Here is a 24,134-nt window from a genome sequence, read left to right on the forward strand (position 1 = left end):
GTTAACCTAACCCTAAAGGCTGGGTCAGAAATAGGTATGATATTGAGAGCCGCTGGAAGCAAAGGAGTATGGGAGTATACGGTGCTCAGGTCAACCTATGAGAACCAAGGGTTCTGTTGGAGGAAACCTTATACACAAGGCATTATGGAATTACTGCCTTTTGGATGAATTGGCTGTCTCTTGTAAACTTCTTGTGCAATAACAGCTATGATTCTTGTTTACCGTGCATTTTCATACGTGTACATCCTTGTCCCTGAGTTTACTTTATAGTTTTTACTAACTAGTTGTTAATGGAGATATATATATATATAGAACAAAGGGGGAACAAAGATGAGCAGGAAGATGGAAGAAACTAGATAGAATACTGAGAGAACAGCAGAAGGGACAGAGAGGAGCCAAGCATGAGAACGAAAAGATGTGTAGATAGAATTGACTTGTAGGAATAAAGTGAATGGGGGTTGGGATTGAGCTTAGTGGTAGAGCTAGCAAGCGCAAGGCCTTAGGTTCAGTTCTCAGCTCTGAAAAAAAATAATAATAAAGCGAATGGACTAACGAGCTCGGTGTGCTTAGATCCATTCAATATCCCAAGTTTAGATCCTCAGCTGGTTGTTAGATTCTTCCACGGACCCTGGAGAAAACAAACGGGCTGGACAACCTCTTGTTTTCATTAGTATGAGAGCCCAGTTTGGGCTTAGGTAAGACGGAGACATCTGGGACAAGGCTTGCTATTTGGGGGAGGCCATGGCGTGCTGGCTTTAGGTTCTCTTCAGTAATAGACACAAACGACCATTTGGCTGCTCCTCCTGCCACCCACAGCTGAGGAGATAACTTGGTGATAGCCAGCACTCTGGAAACACCCGAAGGACCAGGTCCTTGGTAGCTGGCAGTCCTGCCCTAGGAATCCCAGGACCCATCCTCCTGCCACCAGCACCCTCAGAAAAAAGTGCTCAGAAACAAATGTCATAGGTGAGTGGCCACAAGCCGAGAGTCACCAAGCATGCTTTCCTGAACCTTTTCACCTAGCCAAGCCCTTCCCCACCACAAATAATACTCAAAAGTTGTAGGTCCTTTTGTAATTTTTTTTAGAAAACAAACAAAACACAGCAGTCATTTATTCTTAAGTTTGTACTTTACAAAACCCCAAGGAAGAAGTCCTCGCGGGAAAGGTGTCGAGGAGATTGTAAGAAGGAAAGGGACAGCCAGGAACAAGCCCGCTCAGCTGAGGCGCCAGGCAGATGCTAGGTCCAGGCCAGCGCAGGGAGGCCTTGCATGCTGGCTGCACACAGCTCAGCTGAGTGGCCTGAGAGTATTTCAGCCCTGAGACTGTTGTCATTGGACGGGCAGCCCCCGGCCAAGGCTTCCAAGGACGTGGGCTTCTGCCAGGCCAGGGAGGTGGCCGGCAGCAGGTGAGGCTAGCCATCTAGGAGCTTCAGGATGCTCTCCCGTTCCTTCAGGGTCTTCCAGGCCTGGTCCTTTTCCTTCTTCGTGGGGGTGCGCTTCTTCTGCCGGGCCGCCATGATCTTGCGAAAGGCATCCATGACCTCATTGTCTGCCATGCGGACCCGCTGCCTTAGCTCCTGCCGGCTCACCTCCTCCTTTGCCAACCTGTGGGGGCCAAGTGTCATGGTTATCCCCTCTCCAGACTTTGTGCCCTCCTTCTTCCAGACTGAACCTCCTCACAATCCCAGCTGGGCCTGGCACTTCTTGGCCTGTTTCATTCATGGCCAATGTGCACAGATGCAGAGCCACATTGAGCTGGAACTGTGTGTGAGGCATTATTTAAGTGCTCCAAAATGTTAACTTAATGCTGCTTATAGTAGGGGCAGCATGTGGGAGCTCAGGAACTATGCAGGAAATCTACCTTTCTGTCAATTTTGCTGTGAACCTAAAAAAATACTCTAAAAAATCTTTTTGAGATAGTCTCACACTATAGCCCAGGCTTACCTGGAAATTACTATATAGCCTAGGCTGGTCCTGAATTGAAGCAATCCTCTTGCTTCCACCTCTCCATTGCTAAGATAGTAGGTGTGAACCACTGTCCCTAGCTTAAGAAATAAAACCTAGGAGCTGGAGAGACGAGCTGCTCTTCTGGAAGACCCAGGTTTGGTTTGCAACACTCACATGGTAGCTAACAACTAACTCTAGTTCCAGAGGATCCAATGCCCTCTGTAGGCACCACACACACACACGGTGCATAGACAAACCTGCAGGCAAAACATCACACATAAAATAAATACATATTAAAAAACCCATAAATGCTGGGCAGTGGTGGCACACACCTTTAATCCCAGCACTCAAGAGGCAGAGGCAGGTGGACCTCTGAGCTGGAGACCAGCCTGGTCTACAGGGTGAGTTCTAGGATAGCCAGGGCTACACAGAGAAACCTGTCTTAAAAAACAAAACAAAACAAAACAAAACACAATCCATAATCTTAACACACACACACACACACACACACACACACACACACACACACACACACACACACACGCGCGCGCGCGCATACAGCCAATTCTCACAATAATCTTTCAAAGTAAGAACCATTACCCCATGTTATAATAGTAAAGGAACCGAGGCTCAGGTTGAGCAAGGGTGACTGAAAGATCCGGAAAGACCAGCTTCAGCTGGGCCTCAAGCTCACCCTCTCCCCGCCTTAGCCAAGTGTGAGAATTAGAGCTGTGCCCTGCCGCACCGTGCTCCAACCGTGTGTGGCTCTGACTTAGCTCCTGATGGTGGAGCGGAGGGTCTCTGGGGAACCTAGTCCTTGCTGCTTGGGCCTGAAGGGCCTTGCCCACAGCCCTGCGGCCGCAGCACAGCCTCTGAGAGCCCAGCCATTTCCACGGCATCCCGTACCTCTGCAACTACACAGCATTCCTTTTTTTCTCATTCGCCCTACTGTAGTTTTGCCCTTGCTGCCCCCTGTAGTTTTCTCCTTGCCCTTGACAGGGACCGTGAACCAGAAAGAGACTTGGAGTCAGCCTTGCCTCACAGCTCAGCTCAGCTCTTGACCGGATGTGACTTCAACAAGGGTCCACTTAGCTCCGCTTCATTGGCTTCTATTCCTCATCTGGTAGGTGGAGAAAATGCCACCCACTCTCTGGGTTGTCTTTAGATAAAAGAAGGTGCCTAGAGCCGGACGTGGTGGCGCACGCCTTTAATCCCAGCACTTGGGAGGCAGAGGCAGACGGATCTCTGTGAGTTCGAGGCCAGCCTGGGCTACCAAGTGAGCTCCAGGAAAGGCTCAAAACTACGCAGAGAAACCCTGTCTCGAAAAAACAAAAAACAAAAAACAAAAAGAAGGTGCCCAAGACCCTGGCACACAGTGGGCACCAAGCAACACTGGTTTCTTTGCCCTCAGCTCCCCTTAAAGCTCAGCCGCAGCTGCCCCTCCTTTGAATGGTGTGAGTCCTCCAACCACCTCAGAGAGCAGGAGTCCGTTTCTCTGCCTTCTTCTGGCCCCGGCACCAGGTCAGAGATGGGAAGAGGTAATCGAGACCGGCCCTGTCAGGGCTCCGTGAGGAGCCTGGAGTCTTGCTGGAGCGCTAACAGAAAGGCGGCTCCTACCAGTGCCCTCACATGTCACTGCACCCTCCTCCCCAGGGCAGCGCAGTGAGTCGGTGGGAGCCGACATAAAATGAACCGCACTATGACGGACTCTCACACACCAGCAAGTGTGGGTGACGAGCCAAACACCAGCACAGACAGCCAAGAGAACGTTAGCAACTCACAGGCCCGAGGAGGAAGCATACTGGTTTTCATTAGTTCCTCTACGATGTTTTTTGCGTGTTATATGTGTACATGTCTATGTTGCATATGTGTGTACGCATGTGGAGGCCAGAGGTTGCTACTGGATATCTCTATCGTGCTTTACCATATTTTTACTGTAATCCATGCATTTATGTATTCATTAGGGGTTACATGCCATGGTGTGCATGTGGAGGCCAGAGGACAACTTGCAGGAGGTGGTTTTCCATCTCTGTCATTTGGGTTCTAGGGATTAAAATCAAGTGGCCAGGCTTGGCAGCGAGGGCTTTCTCCCCGCTGAGCCATCTGGCTGGCCCTTGGCCTTCTTTTTTGAAGCAGGATCTCTTAATGGGACCCTAGACAGACCTATTCGGCTAGGCTTGCCTCTGCCCATCCAAGCATTGGGGTTACAGATGTGTCCTGCTGTGGCCAGCTTTCATGTGTGTGCTGAAGACTGAACCTCTTGGCCAGCATTTCCCCCACTGAGCTACCTTCCCAGTGCCTCTGTGGCATTTTGATTAAATAATACCATAAAGAAAAACACAGCCAGGAAGTGGTGGTGCACACCTTTAATCCCAGCACTCGGGAGGCAGAAGCAGGCAGATCTCTGTGAGTTCAAGGCCAGCCTGGTCTACAAAGTGAGTTCCAGGACAGCCAGAACAAACTATTGCACAGAGAAAGCCTATCTCGAAAAAAGAAAAGAAAAAGAAAACACACATAAAAAGAAACAGACAAACAAATGCAACACAGCACTGTAAATATTACCGAACTACACTTACCAATGGAGTCAGGCTGGAGAGATGGCTCTGGTTAGAGTGTGCACTGCTTTCGCAGAGGACTGGGGTTCACTGGGCTGCTAGCAAACACCAGTGACTCCAGCTGCAGGGCAGCCGACAACCAGACACCTGCACTCGTGTGCGCAAACCCACATACTAACTCACCCACCTGAGACACAGCTTGGGGGAGCAGGGCTGCTCCCTGGACAGTGCTCACTCACCTCAGCAGGTCATGCTTCTTGGTGCGGTTGTGTGCACTGAGGGCCTTCAGCTCAGCCTGCCGTTTGCGCAGCTCAGCGAGGACCTCATCCTCTGAGTCCTCAGCGGGCCGGTCCTCAGACTCCAGGAGGCCCTGGGCAATCAGCTCCTCCTTGATGCGGCTCTCCAGGGACTTGGTATGTGGCACACTGTAGGCAAGGCCAGCACTGAGCTCTGAGGGCCGGCTGGAGGGCCCCTCAGAGTTTCCTGGGGCCTCCCTTCACCTTGTGAACCCACTATAACCACACATACATTATATATGAGTTGCAATCTTTTACAATATATATTTCCAAGATTTTTTTTAAGTATATGTAACACTTAAATCTACTTTAAGTACAAACAGGATCACTCCTTTCTCCCCATTTGGTACTCTACTGTGTTAACTCTTCCATGTCGAGTACATTGCTGCAATGATTAGCAGTCCCAGAGATTTCATATGTAGTTTTGGCTAGCCCCTCCCTTCAGGTGGGCCCTGGGGTTATCTCCAGGGGGAGCAAAGGTATGGTGATCAAGTCTGTACTAAGTCTGTCCAGAAACCAGGCCAGCACTTCCATCTGAGACGTCTGCGCTTCGTCAAATGGCCTCAACCTCTGTGTGTCCGTAGGAAGACAGAGAGAAGCTGACAGCCAAGCCCAGAGTGCAGGTGGGGTGTCACTCACCTGAAGGGCTTGTTCTGGTTTCGGGGAGAGGTGCTTGCCCCATCAGCCCCTGATTCTTTCCCAGACATGTCAGGAATAGGAGAGTCCTCCATAGGGGAAATAATATTTTCCTAAAGACCAGAGACAGGTTAGGAGGAGAAAGCTGTACAATCTCCACTTTCCCGCCCCTCTCTGGCACACAGACGGTCTTCACAAGCTGGATAGCAATAGCCTGTCGTCTTCTTCATCCCACTCGTGTTAAAAAGCTTCCTCCAAAGCTCTGATCATTCCAGAAATTCCTTTTTGGAGGGGAGGGGAACATCAATAGCCAAAGAAGGGGGCACAAGAGCAGCACCGACAGGAAATACCCCAGCACCGCTCTTCCTCCACAGCAGCTGAGCTACACTACACTTCCCAGGCTCCACTGCAGTCAGAGGCACTCCTGGGACAAATTCTCCAGAGGAAAGTGATCTTCTCAGTCACACCCAGAGCGCTTCCTCCCATCCTCCTCCTTACTCCATTTCTGAGGGCCTGGTGCAGTAACCACACCCGGAGTGACCTTGGTCAGGATGAAAAGCCACTATAAACTGGAGTCTCTGCAGGGCTAAGGCAGACTTCCCCTTCCATTGCCTCAGTCTACCTGGAATGCATGCCCCAGACTGTTTCTTGAGAGAAAAACTATTGTTAGGGCCAAAAGAGGAAACTGAGGTTTGAGGACATAAAAGTGAGTTTCTAAGGTAGGCAGAGGCGCAAAGAGGCCCAGGCGCTCACAGGTTTTGGTTTTCTCAGATGGTTACGTGCAGCCCGAGCTCGTGAGCCCCCTGCCTTCGTCTCCCAAGCACATGCGGCCACGCCTAGCCCGGAGTCCCGTCAGACCAAGTGCTGCTCACCTCCACCAGGGCCTGCAGCAAGCGCTGTGTCAAGGCACCAAAGGGACACCCGTCTTCTGGCTGCTCATGCTGGGCCTCGGACTTCTTCAGCAGGGCATCGACATCTACAGTGGACAGGGAGAGGACAGCGGGAGGCCCGAAGCTCTGGGAACTCAGATCCTGGACAGCTCGCTGTCCTGGCCTGAGGTGGACAGCGAGCTGAGGGACTTACCTTTAGTGTCCAGTTCGGTCAGCGGTCCCATGAGGCCTTTCTTCTTGTCAGCCACAGCCGCCGCCCGAGCCCCGTCCTTCTGCTCCTCCAGCAAGTCTTCCTGGGCCCAGCGCTGGGAGTAGTGCTTCCCCAGTGGGGGAATCTGCGGCAAAGAGGCCACTCAATTCCAAGAGGTAAACACTGGCCACTGAGCCTGGAGTGTGGGAGACTGCTGGCATGGGACACCCCATTCATTCTGCTTCCTCATTTGTTGCCGATGTCCCTAGCCCAAGGCCACTCGTGGTGGCCACAAAAGGCAGAGAAGATAAAATCTACACTCTGGGGCTGGAGAGATGGCTCAGAGGTTAAGAGCAATGACTGCTCTTCCAGAGGTCCTGAGTTCAATTCCCAGCAACCACATGGTGGCTCACAACCATCTGTAATGAGCTATGGCGCCCTCTTCTGGCCTGCAGTCATACATGCTGTATACATAATAAATAAATAAATCTTTAAAAGAAAATCTACACTCATACTCTAGGAAGAGAAACAGGTATACAAAGAATGAAAACAGCTGGGGGGGCAGGGTGGCACACACCTGCTGTCCCAGGACTCAGGAGGCTAAAGCTGGGTGATCATGAGTCTGAGCCTGGGCCGAGTCCCTATCTTGTCTCAAACAAACAAAACAAAGCAGAAATCAAAATACATCTAGAAGCTGATATGCAATAATCAAGATATAAAGTATAAGCCTAGTATCCCTTCATCCCATCACTCAGGAGGCAGAGGTAGGCAGATCTCTGAGTTCAAGGCCAGCCTGGTCTACAGAGCAAGTTCCAGGACAGCCAGAGCTGTTACATAGAAATCCTGTCTCGAAAGAACAAAACAACAACAACAAAAGATATAAAGTATAAAATACTATGTTCATGGATCTTTTTGGTTACAGGTAATTCTTCTAAAGAGAATTATGGCCCAAGGCAGGGACGAGAAGGGATTGTTTTGGTTTGTGTTTATGTGTGTGTGTTGCTTTTTAAACTTACTACTGCTGAAATGGATTGCCTTTTCCCTGCTTCTTTCTTTGAGACAGGGTCTTGATGTGTAGGACAACCTGACCTCAAACTCACAGTGAGATTACAGGTTGCTGTAGTTCTTGAGGTCATGATTGAATCTAAGGCCTTGTCCATGCTAAACACTTGCTCTACCACTGAGCTCTATCATTAACTGCATCTCTGGCCTCAGTAAATGTTTGCTTGTTTTTTTAATTCAAGTAAGTGTAATTAAAGCAGCCAAGGGACCACAAAGTCACCAAGTGAGACCACTTCCTTTGCTGTTCTTGGGGAAAGGGCCTCACACTTGTAAGCCCAGGCTGGCTTCACACTTGCCTCAGCCTCCCAAGTGTAACAGGTGTGAGCCACTAGGCCCAGCTTCCTCTTTCTGCTGAGGAGTCTGGAAAGGCGTCTCTGGAGGCAGTAGCATGAGCTCAGGCCTTCGAGAGTGAGGCAGTCTGTCAAGCTGCGAAGAGCTTGGGCACACACCCTGGTGGGACCAGCAGGAAGGAGACATGTCTAGTCTAGCTCATAAATGCAGCAGGAAAGAGGGTGTGGCCAAGGGAAACTGCAGTGCCACCAAGCCCCGAGACACTTGGACTCCATCCTGTGGCCACCAGGGGTTAGGAAGGTCTAGACGCAGCACACCTGCGGTGGCAGTTGCTGCCCTGTGGTAGTCCCCTCTTCACACATTGTCCACTTTCTTTTATGGAGCATGTCTTATTTCATTATAAATAAAACTGACTTGCTGGGGATGCATCTCTGCGGGTAGAGGGCTGGCCTGGAATGCATAAAGGCCTGCTAAAGCCCTGCATTCTGTCTCAGGACTGCAAGACTGGGCACAGTGGCACATACCTGTGATCCCAGCACCAGGGAGTCAGAGGAAGCAGAGTCACAAGTTCAGGGTCATCCTTAGCTACACAAAGTTCAAGACTGGTCTGGGATATATGAAATCCAGTTTCAAAAAACCAAAACACTTTAAACTAGGTGTAGCAATGGATGTTTGTAGTCCCAGACACCTGAGACCTGAGAGAGGGAGATGGTGAATCCCAGAGTTTAAGGTCAGCCTGGGCACCATAGCAAGTTCTAGTGTCTTAGAAATGAAACAGGAACTTAACTTTTAAATACGAAAGAAAAGAAAGAAGAAAGAAAGAAAGAAAGAAAGAAAGAAAGAAAGAAAGAAAGAAAGAAAGAAAGAAAGAAAGAAAGAAAGCGGTTGCTGAAGTCTAAAAGCAGGGAGCGTGTCCAGAGGCTCTTAGGATAAAGACAAGCAGACAGGATGACTTCGCTGACAGATGCTGAGGTGGGGGTAACAAGGGGAGGCTGAGCCTCAGAGTCTGCAGGGGTAACACAGCGGGAAGGGAGGCTGGGAAGGAAGAAAGTAGATGAAGCGGGCTTTGTTGCCTACGATTCAGAGGCACCTCTGAGCCCTCCTGTTCCCTGACTGTACGGCTCAGGGTTTCTACCTTATAATGCTCAGCTTCATCTTCGGGGGGCTTCAGGAGCTCCTCTAGTGTTCGTACCTCCTCACTGGTGATGTCAGCACAGTAGGGCTCCACAGAGGCCCAGAACCTGAAGGGAGAAGCAGACCCTGAGACCCCTGGGCTCCTCTAGCCTTAGCCCTGGGCCTTCCAAGACTCCACCACCAGTCCCTAGGCCCCTCTAGTTCTCTTCTACGTGCTCAGGCTCAGAACCTGTTGGGAGCATCATTCTTGGGGATCCGAGGCACGTCGATTGGGTCATCAGTGAATTCATATTCCTGGATCTTGGGCTGAACGTTTTTGGATTTGGGTCGTCCTGGGCCAGGGCCGGGCCCATGTCCTGCCTTCCCTTCCAGTTTCTGCTTCTTGGGCTTCCCATGTTTTGGGGGAGCACCAAGCTCATGGTCTCGACCCAGCTTCAGGAACCGTCGATCACCCTTCTTATCCTGCCAGTCAGTAAGGATCTGAAACACACAAAGACAGTCACTGAGAAGGAGAGAGGAGACAAGCACCTCTTTCCCATTATGGATAACTTGAGATCTAGAAGTTGACGCCATTAAGTAAACCACTTCTCCTTCAAAGCCCGGTTCTTTCTCTGTGACTTTCTCACATGGATTTAAACATAGGTCTACATTCTGATTCCCGTCACCCAAGCTAGCCACAGACTGTTTGATAGAAAGGTTAAAAAATAAATAAAAAAGGTTATGCCCCACAGCATAGCACTCCTGGTCAAATATGCTGGTGGTGGTTTTTTGGTGACGGTCAACAAAGACTCCCAGCTAACCATTTCGATCATCAACCCGCCTGGGAGCCCTGTCTACACAAACAACCGACTGTGTTACAGTGCATCTCAGAAAGCTCCCAGGGAATTCCAGGGGCTACCAGTGGACAGAGTCCATCTCCTGGGGTTCAGCTGGATGGCAGCCCTGACCCTTGGGACCTAACTCTGCTGTCAGTTCCCACTTGGGTCTCTCTTCCCACCCATCCCTTAGCCTCCACAGACAGAGCTAACTGATGGCCCATCCCACAACTTGACACAATCTGTGCCTAGTGACATCTCCTCTGGTGGAGAATCACCTGGGTCTCAGCTTCCAGCACACGCAGTCGCCGGCTTGCGGAGGACAGCAGGGTCTCCAGCTCCAGTTGCAGGGTGTCCAGCTCCTCGATACCAATGCCATCGTCCTCCGAGCGGGCCAGCACTGCTGTGTACCGGGGACAGACCTTCAGGTGGTCCACAGACTTGAAATCATGGAATTGCAATGGGCAGTCCTTCAGCTCACTCATGGCCCAGGAGACGGGACCCTGTAAAACTAGAGAGGGAGGAGAAGTCCATTGGGTGGGAGACAAAGTGGAATGGGAGAGGCCCAACAAGGACACCAGGCTTCAGTACCCTCAGAAGTAGGGATGGCGTCAAAGCTCCCTGTCATAGAGCCCGGACTGTACACCAAAGGAGGGCTTGCTTCACTGAATTATGCACACAACCTTGGGGCATGGGCTTTATTCGTGGGGTTTTTTTTTGTTTTTTTTTTTACATAAAAGGAAACAGACTCTGAAAAGGTAAGCCTAGACTCCTAACTGCAGTTCATTGTCTTTTTGTTTGGGTAGCACTTAAGACTGAACCCCGAGTCTTACACACGCTCTATCTTCAGTCCTTTTTTTTTTTTAGACAAAGTCTCTCTATGGCCGGGCGGTGGTGGCGCACGCCTTTAATCCCAGCACTCGGGAGGCAGAGGCAGGCGGATCTCTGTGAGTTCGAGGCCAGCCTGGTCTCCAAAGCGAGTTCCAGGAAAGGAGCAAAGCTACACAGAGAAACCCTGTCTCGAGAAAAAAAAAAAAAGTCTCTCTATGTAGCCTTGGCTGGTCTGGTACTCATTATACCTGCCTCTACTTCCCAGAGTGCTGTGATAAAGGCATGCACCACCACACCTGGCTTCTAGTCCTTTTTCTTTTCTTTTTGGTTTTTCGAGACAGGGTTTCTCTGTGTAGCTTTGCGCCTTTCCTGGAACATGATTTGGAGACCAGGCTGGCCTCGAACTCACAGAGATCCGCCTGCCTCTGCCTCCCAAGTGCTGGGATTAAAGGCGTGCGCCACCACCGCCCGGCCTTTTTCTTTATTTATTTGCGATTTTTTTTTTTTTTTTTTGAGACAGGGTTTCGTACAAACCAAGCTGGTCTCAAACTAGCTAAGTAACCAAAGATTTGTTTCCATCTCTCAAATTCCAGGCATATAACCACCCCTGGCTTATGCAGTGCCAGGGATCCAAATCAGGGCCTTCTGCATGCTAGACACAGTCTCCAAACGACATTCGGCCCCCTTTCATGAATTTTTATTGAGACAAGCTCGAAGTTGTCCAGGCAGGCCTTGAACTTAGGATCTACTTGCTTCAACTTCCCAAGTAGTTAGGTGGCCTCCTAGCTGCAATTCGAACCCAAGTAGTCTCAAACCTGCACTACAAGAGAGAGAGATGCCTGTGTGCTCTGTCTCCGTAGGTCCTGTTTTCCTCTGCTGGGCTGTTCCTAGCATTCTATCTTCCAGGGTTGGCCCAGCCTCTCCTTGGCTCGCCTTACTCCACCTTCGCACCTTCTCTGTGTCCCTGGCAAATTTGGAACACGAGCTGGTGAAGCAGACAGAACTAAGTTCCAGCCCGTCTTCTTCTCATGTGCCCTTCTAAACATGTTATTTAACTTGAATCTCGTTTTTTTTTTCCAGGCCAAGAGATGATGCCTCAGTCCGTCTGCCCATTAAAAAGTATAAATCTGTAAAATGGGGGCATCAAGAGTACCTACCTCCCTGGAATGTTCTGAGGATTAAGAGGTGATGCTCGTCAAATGCCCAGTTCAGTGCCTGGCACAGAAGTGGGACTGCTTAATGGCTGGCTCCACCTGTGTGTCGCCCCAAGATCCCGCCTCCAGGGTCCTCGACCTCTAGGGAGCCCCTAACCCAGCCCCCGCCTCTCCTACCTCCTCTCTGCGGCCTCCTACAGGCCCCGGGCCGCAGGAGGGGGCGGGGAGTTCAGGGCTACCAGAGCAACCGCCCCGGAACTGGCTATGGGCGGGCCCCCTGCAGCTGACGCGAGGGCGGGGACACGACCGGCCTACAGTGGCCTGCGGGGGGTGGGGGTCTAAGGCCACCTACGAACCTCCGGCAGGTGGAATGCTAGGCCTGAGGCGTCCCCTAGGAAGCAGCCCGGGGCCAAGGCGGGGCTCAGAGCCCAGATCTCTAGGGACCGGCTGCCCGGCCGGGCCCCAGGGCTGCAGGTAGGAGGAGCCCGGAGAGGATAGGAGAGCACCACCGGAAGGAACGTCAGGCTCCTCCGGCCCGGCCTGTCCTAATTTGGTGCCCAACCTGAGGTCGGGCTGTACTATTGTTACGTGGGGGGGAGTTACAACCCGGGGGACAAGAACCAAAGGCTCTGGCCAGAGATGTATGGAGACCCAAGGGGACCCGAGTGCCACTGCGCCACTCAACGCCTTCTACCAGTCCCAGAGGTCCCGGTGTGAAATCGTCCCGGAGATCCTAACGTCGTTCGGCCTTTCCTCCCCGGTCCTGCCCGAGATGGTCCCTCCCGGAAGTGCTGGTCGAGACTGCGGCTGCGCCTCTCGCGAAAGGGCAGGCGTCGCGGGGCCGGGCACTTCCGCACTTCCGCTTTCCGGCCCAGACAGCACCCGCGATGGTGAGAGACCCGGGGTTGGGGGTCTCCCTGTGTCTTACCCGATGAGGCTGTGGGTCTGGGGGAGATGCTGTTTGCCGCCAGGGCTGGCGGCCGGAGGTCGCCCTGGAATGAGCGGGCACGATGTGGCTGGGGAGGCAGAGGGTGGGGCGAGGGCCGAGGCGAGGAGGAAGGGGCGAGCCGGGGGGCGAGCCTGGCAGGAGCAGGCCCAGAGGCTTCCGAGTTGGGCATCCCCGGAAGGAATGGCCTCTCCCCAAAGTTCGGAGGAGGCAGGAAGCGGGGTAACTTAGCCCGTGTTGGCGGCTCGCAGCCGAGGTAGGACCGCTGAGGAATGAAGCGGGGCCTCCCCCATCCACGGTAGAGATTGGCTAAGTACACCCCCTTGTCCCCGCCTGCTTTCTTGATCTCACGGTACCCCGAGGCGAGTGTCCACTTCTCCTATCACCCCCTGGGGCTCTCCAGCCCCTTGCTTCCAGGCCTCAGTGAAGGTTCTCTGGTGTTGCCTCCATTCAGACTCCTTCCTCGTGCGGTACCGTTGTGGACCGTAATGTGTGTAAACTCTGATGACCGCTGGCCCTTCCCTTCCAGGGGGTGCTCGGGTTTGGTGTCTGAGGGTGTTCGTACTGTTGTGTCTCTCTTCCTACTGCTTTCCCCGGTCCTGCTGGCTTTGATGACCTCAGTTCTGAAGACTCGACTGCTTGCCATGCTCCTGTGACTCGACTGTCTTCGGGGAGACACCTTGAAATTAGACCCTCTTGTTCAAACGTCATCCGCTTTCCTAATCTTGGTCATTCTCCTGTGTTCCGCGTCCTAACTGGTTTCGTTCCTCAGCCTGAAAGCTTTTTCCCCTTGACTGAGGAGATAGCTTTTTATTTTAAGCGTTTTTTGTTTGTTTGTTTGTTTGTTTTTATTGTACTTGAAAGCATCTATTCACTAAAGGGCAAACATCACAGGGCTAGCTACCTACAATTCACTTTCAGTTTTCTTTGTTTGACTATTGACAGAATAATTAGATAGCCACTACTCCAGTCAAGGTGGAGAACATTCCATCCTCTTCCGATGGTACCCACTGCCCCAGACAACTACTAATTTCGCCCTTCCGGTTTTGCCTTTTCTTGGTTGACATCAAGACTTCTCTAGTATCTAGACGGAACTAGAGCTGAGCTACGTGACCACTGACGGGAGTTAGTTGTGTTTTTAGCCTTACCCCCCTCTGTCTGTCTGTCGTCTGTCTGTCCCCTGTGATGCTGTGCTTGCCTCCACTGCTCCAGTCTGTACTCGGGGGCCTCTTCTCTGCCGTGAGTCTCACTTCCCTCTCTTCCGTTCTCCAGAGAGCCTCTGTGTAGCTGAAATCACATAACTTCCTCCTCAGAAAGTCCCAGTGCTTCCCGCCTCATTGAGAGAAAAGCTAACTCAGTGGGCCAGCATTCTAGATTCCTTAGGGTTTTATCCGGCCAGCCATGGCAGCCTGACCCGTGCAATTTAAAATGCTTCATCTGTTCATTTACTCTACAGAAGATTTGTAAGACGCTATGTATAGATGCTGAGCTCATTGCAGTCTGCATAACTGAGTAAAGTTAATGTCCGTTGACCATGAGAATTACAGTCTAGCGAAGGAAAATTCATTTAATAAAATACACGAAGAACGTCTGGCTGTGAATTATATGTAAAGAGTACATATCCTAAACTGTGGTAAATGCGTTGAGGAGGAAGTCAAAAAGAGCGCTTTGAGGAAGGAAGAAGCCTTCTCAATAAGCCGAGCTCTGGACTGACCCAGGCAATGAGGAGGAATGAGTCCAGGTGAAGGGTCGGCATGTGATGAGCCCTGAGGGGAGAGAGAACTTGACTGAGATCTAATGTAGCTGATCATTATAGCTGACCTTGTCCACTCTACTGAGAATGTCCACGTTCTACTTTTTCTCATTGTGAAATCTTCTGATCCTGTATCTAGTCAAAACTAATTTCCTTAGTATAGATTATTTATAAACCTAGTTATTTTACATTTTGCCCTCCATTAGCCCTTGTGGTCCTCACCTGGTTGAACTATTTGAGAGCAGAAGTGATCTGACTGAACTCCCAGCATGCTCAGCGCATGAATCAATACATTAGTCAGTGTAGGAAGCAGGTGGAGGACATGGACCCCTCTAGATCAGTATTATTTAGCCTCAGCACTGGTGACTTTTGGAGCTGAGTAATTCTGTTGTGCATCCCAGATGTTGGGACAGCATGGCTTGCCTATGTCCCCTTGTCCATAGTCCCTGCCCCACCCCCGGGTCATAACAGTATTTTTCTCCATATTTTGCTAAACACCTAGCAGAATTGTTTGCTGCTGGGAACCACTGCTCTAGACTCCTGACTGAGCTGCATCTTGAAGGCAGGGTGTATTCTGTTCTGTGTGATGATCGTGCCTGAAGCCTTCAGTACTGCGTGTTCCATAGGAGGTGGGGGTTGGGTTGGGGAGGTGGGGGTGTACTGGCTTTGGTGAGGCAGACTCTGGTCCTCTGGCCCTTCCTAATCTTGGGTTTATTTCTGCAGACTGCCACTCTCCGCCCCTACCTTAGTGCCGTGCGGGCCACACTGCAGGCTGCGCTCTGCCTGGAGAACTTCTCCTCCCAGGTTGTGGAACGACACAACAAGCCAGAGGTCGAAGTCAGGTAGGGAAGAGGGTCAGGGTGGAGCTGAGAACAACAACTCCCAGTCGTGGACGCTGCCTAAGGGGGGCGTGAATTTATCCTGGAACCCTCAGGGTGCCTTCAGTGACATTTGTCTTGCTGCTGGAGGAATGGTGGTTCCCGATTTGGAATTAAGAAAATAGGATAGTGGGTTGTCAGGCCAAAACCCATGGGAGAGCGACCCCAAGTGTGGCTTCGCAGAGCGGAACTGTGGAGAATGTTTCCAGTAGCATTACTGAGCCCACTGGCAGTGCCAGAAGAGGTCACAGGATTTAGTTCCCAGAGATGACATCTCGGTATTAATAATTTATGGATCAGAACTTTTTATTTTTTTATCATTAATACTGCCAGGCAGCTTAGACCCTCTTACACCAAAATGACTCCATATTTTGGATGCATTTTTCTTTTGTCTGGCTTTCACTGCATAAGTAAATGTTCTTCCTCTTTGAAATTTCACCTATCGAGGAGACGACACAGACTGCTAATCCTAGCACCTGGGAGGCTGAGGCGTTTGGAATAGAACCGCAGGGTCCAGGCTAGTCTCAGCTACACAACCGGTCTCTTCTCAAGAAACCAAAAGAGGCAAAATGGGGAAAATCTGGGGTGTACATAGTTGAAATGAGCCGGGTCACCACATAAATAATAAAGGTGTTTTTGTTACTGCGTTGAACCCAGGCCCTTGGGCATGCTGGGCACACACTCTACAACTGAGCCATATCCCCATCCCCAGGGTGATTGCTGTGACTCAGACAGTTCTAATGTAGGACAGACTGTTGTTACTTGATATAAGTGGTTTTTACTCGGGATTTTCAGATGGTGACAGTTCATAGATTATAGGTACCTTTACGAATACCTAGAGTCAGTGGCATCAGTGTGGTCTTCTGATTTTGCGTTTTTTAGGAGTAGCAAAGAACTCCTATTGCAACCTGTTACCATCAGCAGGAATGAGAAGGAAAAGGTTCTGATTGAGGGTTCCATCAATTCTGTCCGGGTCAGCATTGCTGTGAAACAGGTGAGTTTCACCATGATGGGGGGGACAGGACACACACACACAGAGTTAGGAGTGCTCTTCACAGCCAGGGATCCTATCCGAAAAGTTATTAAGCTAGACTCAGATCCTGATTTCAGGAATTTACTTGGCATGATTGGCCAGAGCAAACTGGCAGAGCCGGGTATGTTGGCACAAGCCTGTGATCTTAGCACCTGGAAGTCTGAAAAGCCCAAAGCCAGCCTGGGCTACTTGGTGAGTCCCTATCTGAGAAAAACAAACACAAAGTGGGTCAGTAGGGTAAACAGCAGCAACCCTATCATAGGCCTGCTCTGGATTACAAACACGGAAATGCAGCAGGAAGGACACGGGGCTGACTGGGTGTTGGGCCAGAGAAGGTTTCTAACAGGTGATGGTTGTGTGCACTTGGAGCAGTACCAACCAGCACTGGTTTGATAGCCAGTTTCTGAAACTGCCACTTGATTTAAAAATGGATGGTACTTTTAAGCCTGTTACTTTTGTGACACGTAAGGAGAATGCCTTATTTTATAGTCTAACTTGTTGCTACGGGATCTGAATTTCTGTGGTACAGTTAAGAGAGCTTGAAAAAGCCAAACCCTTGTTGTCTGAGAGGAAAGCTGATGGTGTGTCTGTCGTACAGTAGGGACCATAACTGCGGTCTGCCTTCAGTGGGTATGGCTTTCTTGGGATGTACAACGAGGTTTTGTGAATCCTGTACATGGTAGCATTATCCTTTTATATCTGTTTTTTAGAATAAACAATTGCATAGTTTTCTTCTATGGGGGAATAGAGAGCTTTTTGAAATAATACTGAAACCTCAAAGACTTTGTTGATTCTTCATTTTTGCCTTTGACATGCCTTTGTCTTTATAACATGTATCTTTAAAGTAGTTAAGTCTTTGGAAATATGTAACTAGAACTGTTAGTATTGCTTGTAATGCTTTAGTTAGGGTTAGTATATACATGTACACACCTAAATATAAGCATGTAGATTTGCATTTTGTCTCAAATAAAACTTTATTTCAATAAATTCTTCCTGTAGTAATGGGAAACAAAATCCATAGTTCATATGCCACATGTAGTGTTTCTGTATTTGAAAGTTGCCCAAATACAAGCATTCTAATTCTAAATTAAACCAGCAGCCTAATACAAAAAAAAAAAAAAAAAAAATTGGTCCGACACACATGCACATATGAAGTTCTCATTTTAAAAAAAAGAGCAGACGGTTCGATTCTAGCTTGTCTTTCAGAATCAGCTGTGCAGGCCAGCAGTGGGTGGGATGACAATCCAAAATCAGGAGAGAAAGATGCCAACCAGAACACTGGCAACACTCTCGGAACTAAACATCTGTCTGACAGTGACTGCCCAGACAGATGTCATGGCGCTTTCTTCGTGTATTTTCTCTAGTAGTTTTATAGTTGGAGGACCTACTTCTAGGTCTTTTATTCATCTTGGGTTAGTTTTTGTATATTGTGTAAGATAAGGGTCTAGTCGATTCTAACACATATGAATGTCCAGTTGTTAGCACAATTTGTTGAAGAAATTTTTGCCAGTGTGTGACCTTCTGCCTTGTTGGGAATCGGTTGACTATAAATACTTCAGTTTCTTTCTGAGCTTTCTGTTCTGTTCCAACTCATCTATGTACAAAATAGAATTTTCATTTCCTACACGTTTCATTGTCCACCGCATAGGTCTAGGTGTTGCTGTCTTAGTATCACTTGGATGGCTATTTAATGGTGGGTTTAAATTTGACCTAGATTCTACTCCAGTTTGAAAAGAAACTTTGTATCCTAAGTGAGAAAAACAGTATCATTTGCCCCTCCCCCAGCAAACAGCTCTAAAAATAGCAATTAAAACAGTGTTACCAAATTCAGATTAGCGACTTGTTGCCTTCGAAAGCTTTCAGGGTTAAAAGGAAGCCCCGGGAGGCGGGGTGGCTCTGCTGGTGTCTGATTGTCCAGATGCAGAAGTAATTGGAAGAGTTGAAAAGGGAGAGACTTCAGGATTGTTGGATTTTAGTAATGTTAAAGCAGACACTCCCTGAAGAAGTCTCTGATACCCAGGTGGTGGGTGCCACCAATGCTGAGAAAGGCCACATTAGTGACTTGAGGAAGGCCAGGCAGCTTCAGACACAGGTGTGGGCTCCATTAGAACTGATGAAAGACTCTAGTTCGCCAGTGTCCCCCCTCATCCCCCCAGGATGCCCGTTACAGGAGAGTGGCCCTGGCTGGGCCCTCCCTTCAGTTAGCAGCAGGTGCTACAGTTCCAAGCTCAGCTGTCCGTGTTCCCACCGAGCCTCAGAAGACCAGGCTCAGGGTGGGGTTGTCTCCTCATGTTTACTTGAGAGCCGTCTTTCTCTTGCTGTCTCCAGGCTGATGAGATTGAGAAGATTTTATGCCATAAGTTCATGCGCTTCATGATGATGCGAGCAGAGAACTTCTTTATCCTTCGAAGGAAACCTGTGGAGGTGAGACCTGTGCTTCCGGTAGTTATAATTCCCAGGACCCTGTCTCCGGGTGGCCTGGGATTGGTTTTTGCAGTATGGAGGATGGAGCCCAAGGTCTTGCACTGCTGGGCAACTTACTGGGCTATTCCCTGGGTCTGTGGGGTTGTAGGCCAACTGGAGGGTATCACTGCCTGGACTAAGTCAGCAGTATGTGGTAGCGGGAAACAGACCCCAGGAGGAGGTAGGTCTGTGCAGTGCCCTCCTTCACAGAGTCTTGGGCCTAGTCACAGACAAAACAGTGATTTCAGAATCCTTCCTGAGCTGGCTGCAGTGGGCATTGTACTTTCAGTGTGGGGAGACTAAAGCAGGAAAATCATGTGTTTGGAGCCAGCCTAGGCTAATTTTGATACGTATCTCCAAAAGAGGGGGGGCAGAGAAAGACAAGAAAAACATAACAAAAACCTCCCTAAGCTCTCCCAGCTGAAGTCCAGCCTCTCAAAGCCCCAGTAAACAGTGAGATGCTTGCTGCCTGCCTTCGTATTTAAAGGTACTCGAGTCTACTCCATAGGTTCCCTGCCAAGTCTCTCTGGTGACCTACAGCCACCATGTTAGAGCAGCAAAGAGCATCATCACCCAACATAGCAAATGTATTGCTCAGTTCTTCACCTCAAGCCACCTTGTCTCTGTCCTCTAACCTCCGGGCTACAGAGTAGATGAGCTCGCTCTTCCTCACACATCCTCCTTTAGCAAACGGCTCCAGTTCCGTCCTCTTCTCTGTAGTTCCACTGTGATTTTGACTATTGGATTGGATTCTTTGAAGTAAGATTTGTGGTCCCTTCATTCCCTTAGTTCATTTCCAATACAGGGCTGTTTGTGCCACAGTCTTTCGGGGACATCTGACCTAGCACACAATTTTGAACTGGGTTCAGTTGCTTGGATCCAGCAGACAGACAAAACGCACACTCACCCCTGTGCCCCCCTCCCCAAGCTAGTGGATAGCTCGGAGAAGATGGTAGCCAGTTGGATGCCTTTGTGTGAGTGTGGAGAAGCTATGACAAGCAAGTGTCCCTGGGGGGCTAATTTTGTCTTGTGTCTTCTCCTCCTTCCCTGCTGGCTTCCCTCCCTAGGGGTATGACATCAGCTTTCTCATCACCAACTTCCACACGGAGCAGATGTACAAACACAAATTGGTGGACTTTGTAATCCACTTCATGGAAGAGATTGACAAGGAGATCAGTGAGATGAAGCTGTCAGTCAATGCCCGGGCCCGCATTGTGGCTGAGGAGTTCCTCAAGAATGTGAGTAGGACCTCCCCGCTCTCTCCATACCAGAGGTTGGAAGAAGCCATGGGTTCTGGGAATGTGGCATTGACAAGACAGTCCTGAGTGAGGCCAAAGGTTTCATCCTCGAGAGCCCCAAGTTGTTCTCTTACTTCTGCAAGTCTGGGAGGCAAGTCTCTGGTGGAACTGTAGGCAGGAATTCTGTATTTCCCAGTTCTACGTAGTCTCTACCTGTCCTAGTTCAAACCCCGGAGGGAGGAAGATAAAGTGCCTGCGACTCCTGGACCATAGGACAGTTAGTCGTGTGTAAGTCCACTTCTCGAGCAGACATAAATATTTTTCTTCAGTGTCTGTTTCTCAGGCTTACCATTTTGGTTTCTTCAACATTCTGAAGAGGAGGGGTTGTTTACAAGAGGAGCGGGCGGCATAGCTTTGTCTAGAGGTTCAGGACATGCTTCTGCCTTCCAAACAATCTCCGGTTTGTTGATACATTCCACTCATTGCTGTCTGATCCCTCCTTGGTAGAGTTAATGTTTGTTCTTACTAGTGCATACAGACCCAGCCCAGGGGAGTTGAGAATCCTAAAAATGGAAATGTACCCACTTCCCCCGGGGTTTAATTATCCTGTGGTTGGCCAGTGCACAAGGCAGTGTTGTTTATACTCACAAATCAGACCGAAGTGTGGGCCTGACTCCTCTGCCTCCCCCAGGCACATCACTGAACTGCTCAACTAAGACTTGCCCTCCTCAGCTGTTAATTTCCTCAGCTGTTAATGTGCACCTTTCAGGGAGGTTGAACATTGGGTAAGATCACCTGAGGGTGCTGGGGAGCGGGGGCGGCAGAGGAGAGAGATTGAGAGAGAGAGATTGATTATGCCCACAGGTTCCAGATCACCTGGGGCTGGAGTTGTAGGCGCTGACTGGTGTGGGTGCTGGGAACTGGGCCTCAGGTTCTCCAGGGAGAGCAGTATTTCATCACTAAGCCCCTAGTACTTAATGTTTATTGCCTTTTGTTTTTGAAGCCTGGTTCTCACTATGCAGCCTTGGCAGGCCTGGAACTCACTAAGTAGATCAGTCTGGACTCATAGAAATCTGCCTGGCTCTGCCTTCTGAGTGCTGGGATTAAAGGCGTGTGTCACCACACCCAGCTGCACTTAAACTCTTCCAGAGGCAGTAAAGTTAAGCAGCATAGTGTCAATTCTCGTGACACTCAGAGCAGGAGTCGCACACTCCCATGCCTGGAGCGTGGACTGTTGTGTGGGGTCTTGTTTGCTTCATTGCTCCTGATGTTTCTGTGCTTCCCCGTCCTTAAATTGGGAGTTTGGTAAGCGGTCTGCCCAGTCAGACGTACAAGGACCTTCTCTGTATGTTAAATAAGAACTTCCCAGTTGTATTTCCAAGCTTTACAGGTAAGAAGACTCAAGGACAGGCTAGGGACTGTACTGCGACAATCTCTTCCAGCTGAATCCGAAGTGAAATGTGAGCAGTAACCAGCTCTGTACTTCTCCTGGCCGAGAGGGCTCAGGACTTGGAATAATAAACCTAGGGGCCCATCCTGCAGGTTTAGTGGTTGTTGCTTCCAGGCTGTACCATCTCCTGCCAGACCAGCTGTGAGGGTGTGGACAAAGACAAAAATATCTGACACCTTTGCAGGGGCTAAGGGTGGGGCCAGGTGCTGCACAGGACCTGAAGCCCTGTGCGTGCGTGCGTGCGTGCGTGCGTGCGTGCGTGCGTGCGTGCGTGCGTGCGTGCGTGCGTGCGTGCGTGCGTGCGTGCGTGCGTGCGTGCGTGCGTGCACCAGCCACAGGGAGCAGAAAGCTCTTCTAAGGCCTGTTCTAGTTTGACAGTCACTCACAGTTTAACATAAAGTACCAGACCTTGGCCCTCTCTCTTGGCTCACTGAGTCCTCTAGCCCTTCACATGTGGGGCTCCGTATCTAAAGCTGCTTCAGTTACACCAGGCAAGCTGTGGGGAAGCCCTCATCACTGAATTGTTTCTTTCTCTGATTTTGTGTTTTAGGCAAGTGTCTTCAGATCACTGCTAGTCTGGCCAAATTAAGAGCATGCTCATGGGGCTGTAGAGATGACTTGGTGATTAAGAGCACTTGTTTTCTTTCAGAGGATCTGGGTTTGGATCCCAGTACCCACATGGAGGTTCACAAAGAAAGAGTATTCTCATGAAGTACCAAAACCTGATCCTGTACTCAGACCTGAACAACAGCGGCTCAGAGCCCGCTTACCTGGAATAGCTCACCAGGCCGCATACAGCAGCCCCCATTCATTGCCTCTCCTTCTCTTTGACAGTTTTAAACCATCCGGCTGGATCTGGCGGCCTACCCCCTTGGCCTTCCCTGTGTCTCTGCGTGTCTGCGAAGGTGTCCTGGAGTCACTCCCTGGAGCTCGTGCGGCAGCGGCGGCAGCAGGAAGCAGGGTTGGGTGGGCATTGGATGCGGGAGGTGGGTGTGGTGTGCTTTCTAGCTGTGCAAAAAGGCAGCAGTGGACCTACCCCAAGGCCACGTGTCTGGTCAGACTAGCTTCTGATGTTTAGTCCCCTGGGCCGGGACAGACTTTTTTTTAAACGTCTTGAAACCCAAACTCTGTGCTTGTGGAAGACTGTAACCTTTTTGTCTTTTTTTTTTTTTTTAAACAACCTCCACCTCCAGTGGCTGTGACTGGCCCCAGTGATTGTACCTTATTGGTCGCTGTGGTCTGGGCGGGCCTGGAGCCAGAAGGCGACTATTTTTCCTGCACCACCCCAGGTGGGGAGAGAGAAGTTTCAGACTCCAGTTTCTCTTCCTTGCTGTCTTACTCCTTGGGCCCAATAGAGGTGGTAAGGACTCTCTGCTAGCCTCCTGAGTTCTGCCTGAAGATGGCCACCGCACTGGTTGGGAACAAGGGCTGAATCTATGATTGCCAGGCAGACCTAGGAGCTGGGGTCCAAAAGCCAGGCAACTTCAGGCTGCAGGGGCCACCTGGAGTCGTCCCCCCAACACCTCCCCAGCTGAGAGGCCCCAGGGCTTGCCTGTCTGGGTACAGTGCCTGTGCTGGAGGTGCAGAGGTGAGTCCTTGAGTGCCCAGCTGGGCTTCGCCTCCTCTGGCTCCTCTGCTCCCACGCTCGCTGTCTCTGATTCTGATGAATCCTCCCTTCCCCTAATTAAAGTCTCTTCCTGCCCCTTTGGGGCTGCATGAGGTCTGTGCTCTGTGTATGTGTGGAAGGACAGCTGTTTTTATTCCTTGGAGCCATGTATGGCTGGCACTTGGGTCTGGAGCAGTCCACCAGGCGCTTGATCTCTGCCAAGAATCCCGACTCCGAGACCTTCACTGCAATCAGGCACCATTACTCTGAAGGTGGTCTCTGCCTGAGCAGAGATAATAGTGTTTTCACATCATGCTTCTAGTCTATCTTCAGGTGTCCTCAGAAACCAGGACCCCACTTTGTAGATAAGGAAACAGGTGCCACAGTCCAAAATAGCTTGCTCCAAACCTCCCATCCTGTGAGCCAGAGGGAGAGATTTCTGCCTGTGCTAGCAGGAATCACTCTACACTGTCTCAAGATCTTAGTCCCATTGGTGACTTTGCAGATGTTGGGTAGCTACAGGTAACTCAGTACTGAAAGTGCTCAGGGATTCCATCAGACAGTGCCTGTGACTTCAGTGGCTCCTGAAGTGAGTGGCCCTTTCTCGTCTCCTAATGTAGACAGTGGGAGCTGTATCACTGCCTGCCATGCAGATGCTGCGTGAACAGTAGTTGATCCTCTGCTTGCTGTTCCTCCTGTTTAACCTGTGTGGGCATCAGTGCTGACACCCAGTCATACTTTGGTAAAACCCAGACCCAGGACAAGTGAGGTCTGTAAATAGTCATTTAGGAGTGGTGTTCATGGTTGGAAGTGGAGGGGTGGCAGGTATGCTCGCAGGAGAGGGGATCAGGGAAAGCTGCAGGAACAACTGGCCTTGAGCCCGGCATGCTGCCTCCCTCACACTTGTAATTCTAGCACTTGGAAATTGGAAACAGGACTTCTGTGAGTTCTAGGCCATCCTTGAAC

At 50.2% G+C, this 24,134-nt stretch overlaps 2 protein-coding genes across 5 annotated transcripts; one reads left to right on the top strand and one right to left on the bottom strand.

Moving 5' to 3' along the window:
* Window positions 1-1,068: 1,068 nt before the first annotated feature.
* Window positions 1,069-12,292, bottom strand: Tada3 (transcriptional adaptor 3). Of its 4 annotated transcripts, none has more exons than XM_015990789.3 (10): window positions 12,158-12,287; window positions 11,805-11,862; window positions 10,095-10,327; window positions 9,231-9,481; window positions 9,003-9,108; window positions 6,518-6,659; window positions 6,307-6,410; window positions 5,438-5,547; window positions 4,742-4,927; window positions 1,069-1,605 (listed from the first exon to the last, which is right to left on the bottom strand). In XM_015990789.3, the coding sequence occupies exons 3-10, from the start codon at window positions 10,299-10,301 to the stop codon at window positions 1,413-1,415; spliced, it is 1,299 nt and encodes a 432-aa protein (XP_015846275.3). In that variant the 5' UTR covers window positions 10,302-10,327; window positions 11,805-11,862; window positions 12,158-12,287; the 3' UTR covers window positions 1,069-1,412. The 4 variants fall into 4 exon arrangements, with proteins under 4 accessions (XP_015846275.3, XP_042129759.2, XP_006997877.3 ...); XM_042273825.2 differs by lacking the exon at window positions 12,158-12,287 and adding an exon at window positions 11,979-12,001; XM_006997815.4 differs by lacking the exon at window positions 11,805-11,862 and having other exon boundaries at window positions 12,158-12,292.
* Window positions 12,293-12,444: 152 nt separating this feature from the next.
* Arpc4 (actin related protein 2/3 complex subunit 4) lies at window positions 12,445-23,281 on the top strand. Its single transcript, XM_006997817.4, has 6 exons — window positions 12,445-12,691; window positions 15,224-15,342; window positions 16,261-16,372; window positions 18,740-18,835; window positions 19,942-20,112; window positions 22,397-23,281. Exons 1-6 carry the CDS (start codon window positions 12,689-12,691, stop codon window positions 22,400-22,402), a joined length of 507 nt encoding a protein of 168 aa, XP_006997879.1. The 5' UTR covers window positions 12,445-12,688; the 3' UTR covers window positions 22,403-23,281.
* The last annotated feature ends 853 nt before the right edge of the window (window positions 23,282-24,134 follow it).

This window comes from Peromyscus maniculatus, chromosome 3 (genome assembly GCF_049852395.1).
Source record: "Peromyscus maniculatus bairdii isolate BWxNUB_F1_BW_parent chromosome 3, HU_Pman_BW_mat_3.1, whole genome shotgun sequence".
NCBI classification, from domain to species: Eukaryota; Metazoa; Chordata; class Mammalia; order Rodentia; family Cricetidae; genus Peromyscus; species Peromyscus maniculatus.

Bases quoted from the DNA above. Each gene is read 5' to 3' on its own strand.
- Tada3 (XM_006997815.4), bottom strand. From the start codon at position 10,301: ATGAGTGAGCTGAAGGACTGCCCATTGCAATTCCATGATTTCAAGTCT. The intron at 6,411-6,517 runs GTAAGTCCCTCA...TGTCCACTGTAG, and splicing joins GACCGAACTGGACACTAAAG to ATGTCGATGCCCTGCTGAAG. The intron at 1,606-4,741 runs GTGAGTGAGCAC...TGGCCCCCACAG, and splicing joins AAGAAGCATGACCTGCTGAG to GTTGGCAAAGGAGGAGGTGA.
- Arpc4 (XM_006997817.4), top strand. The intron at 15,343-16,260 runs GTAGGGAAGAGG...TGCGTTTTTTAG, and splicing joins AAGCCAGAGGTCGAAGTCAG to GAGTAGCAAAGAACTCCTAT. The intron at 18,836-19,941 runs GTGAGACCTGTG...TTCCCTCCCTAG, and splicing joins TTCGAAGGAAACCTGTGGAG to GGGTATGACATCAGCTTTCT.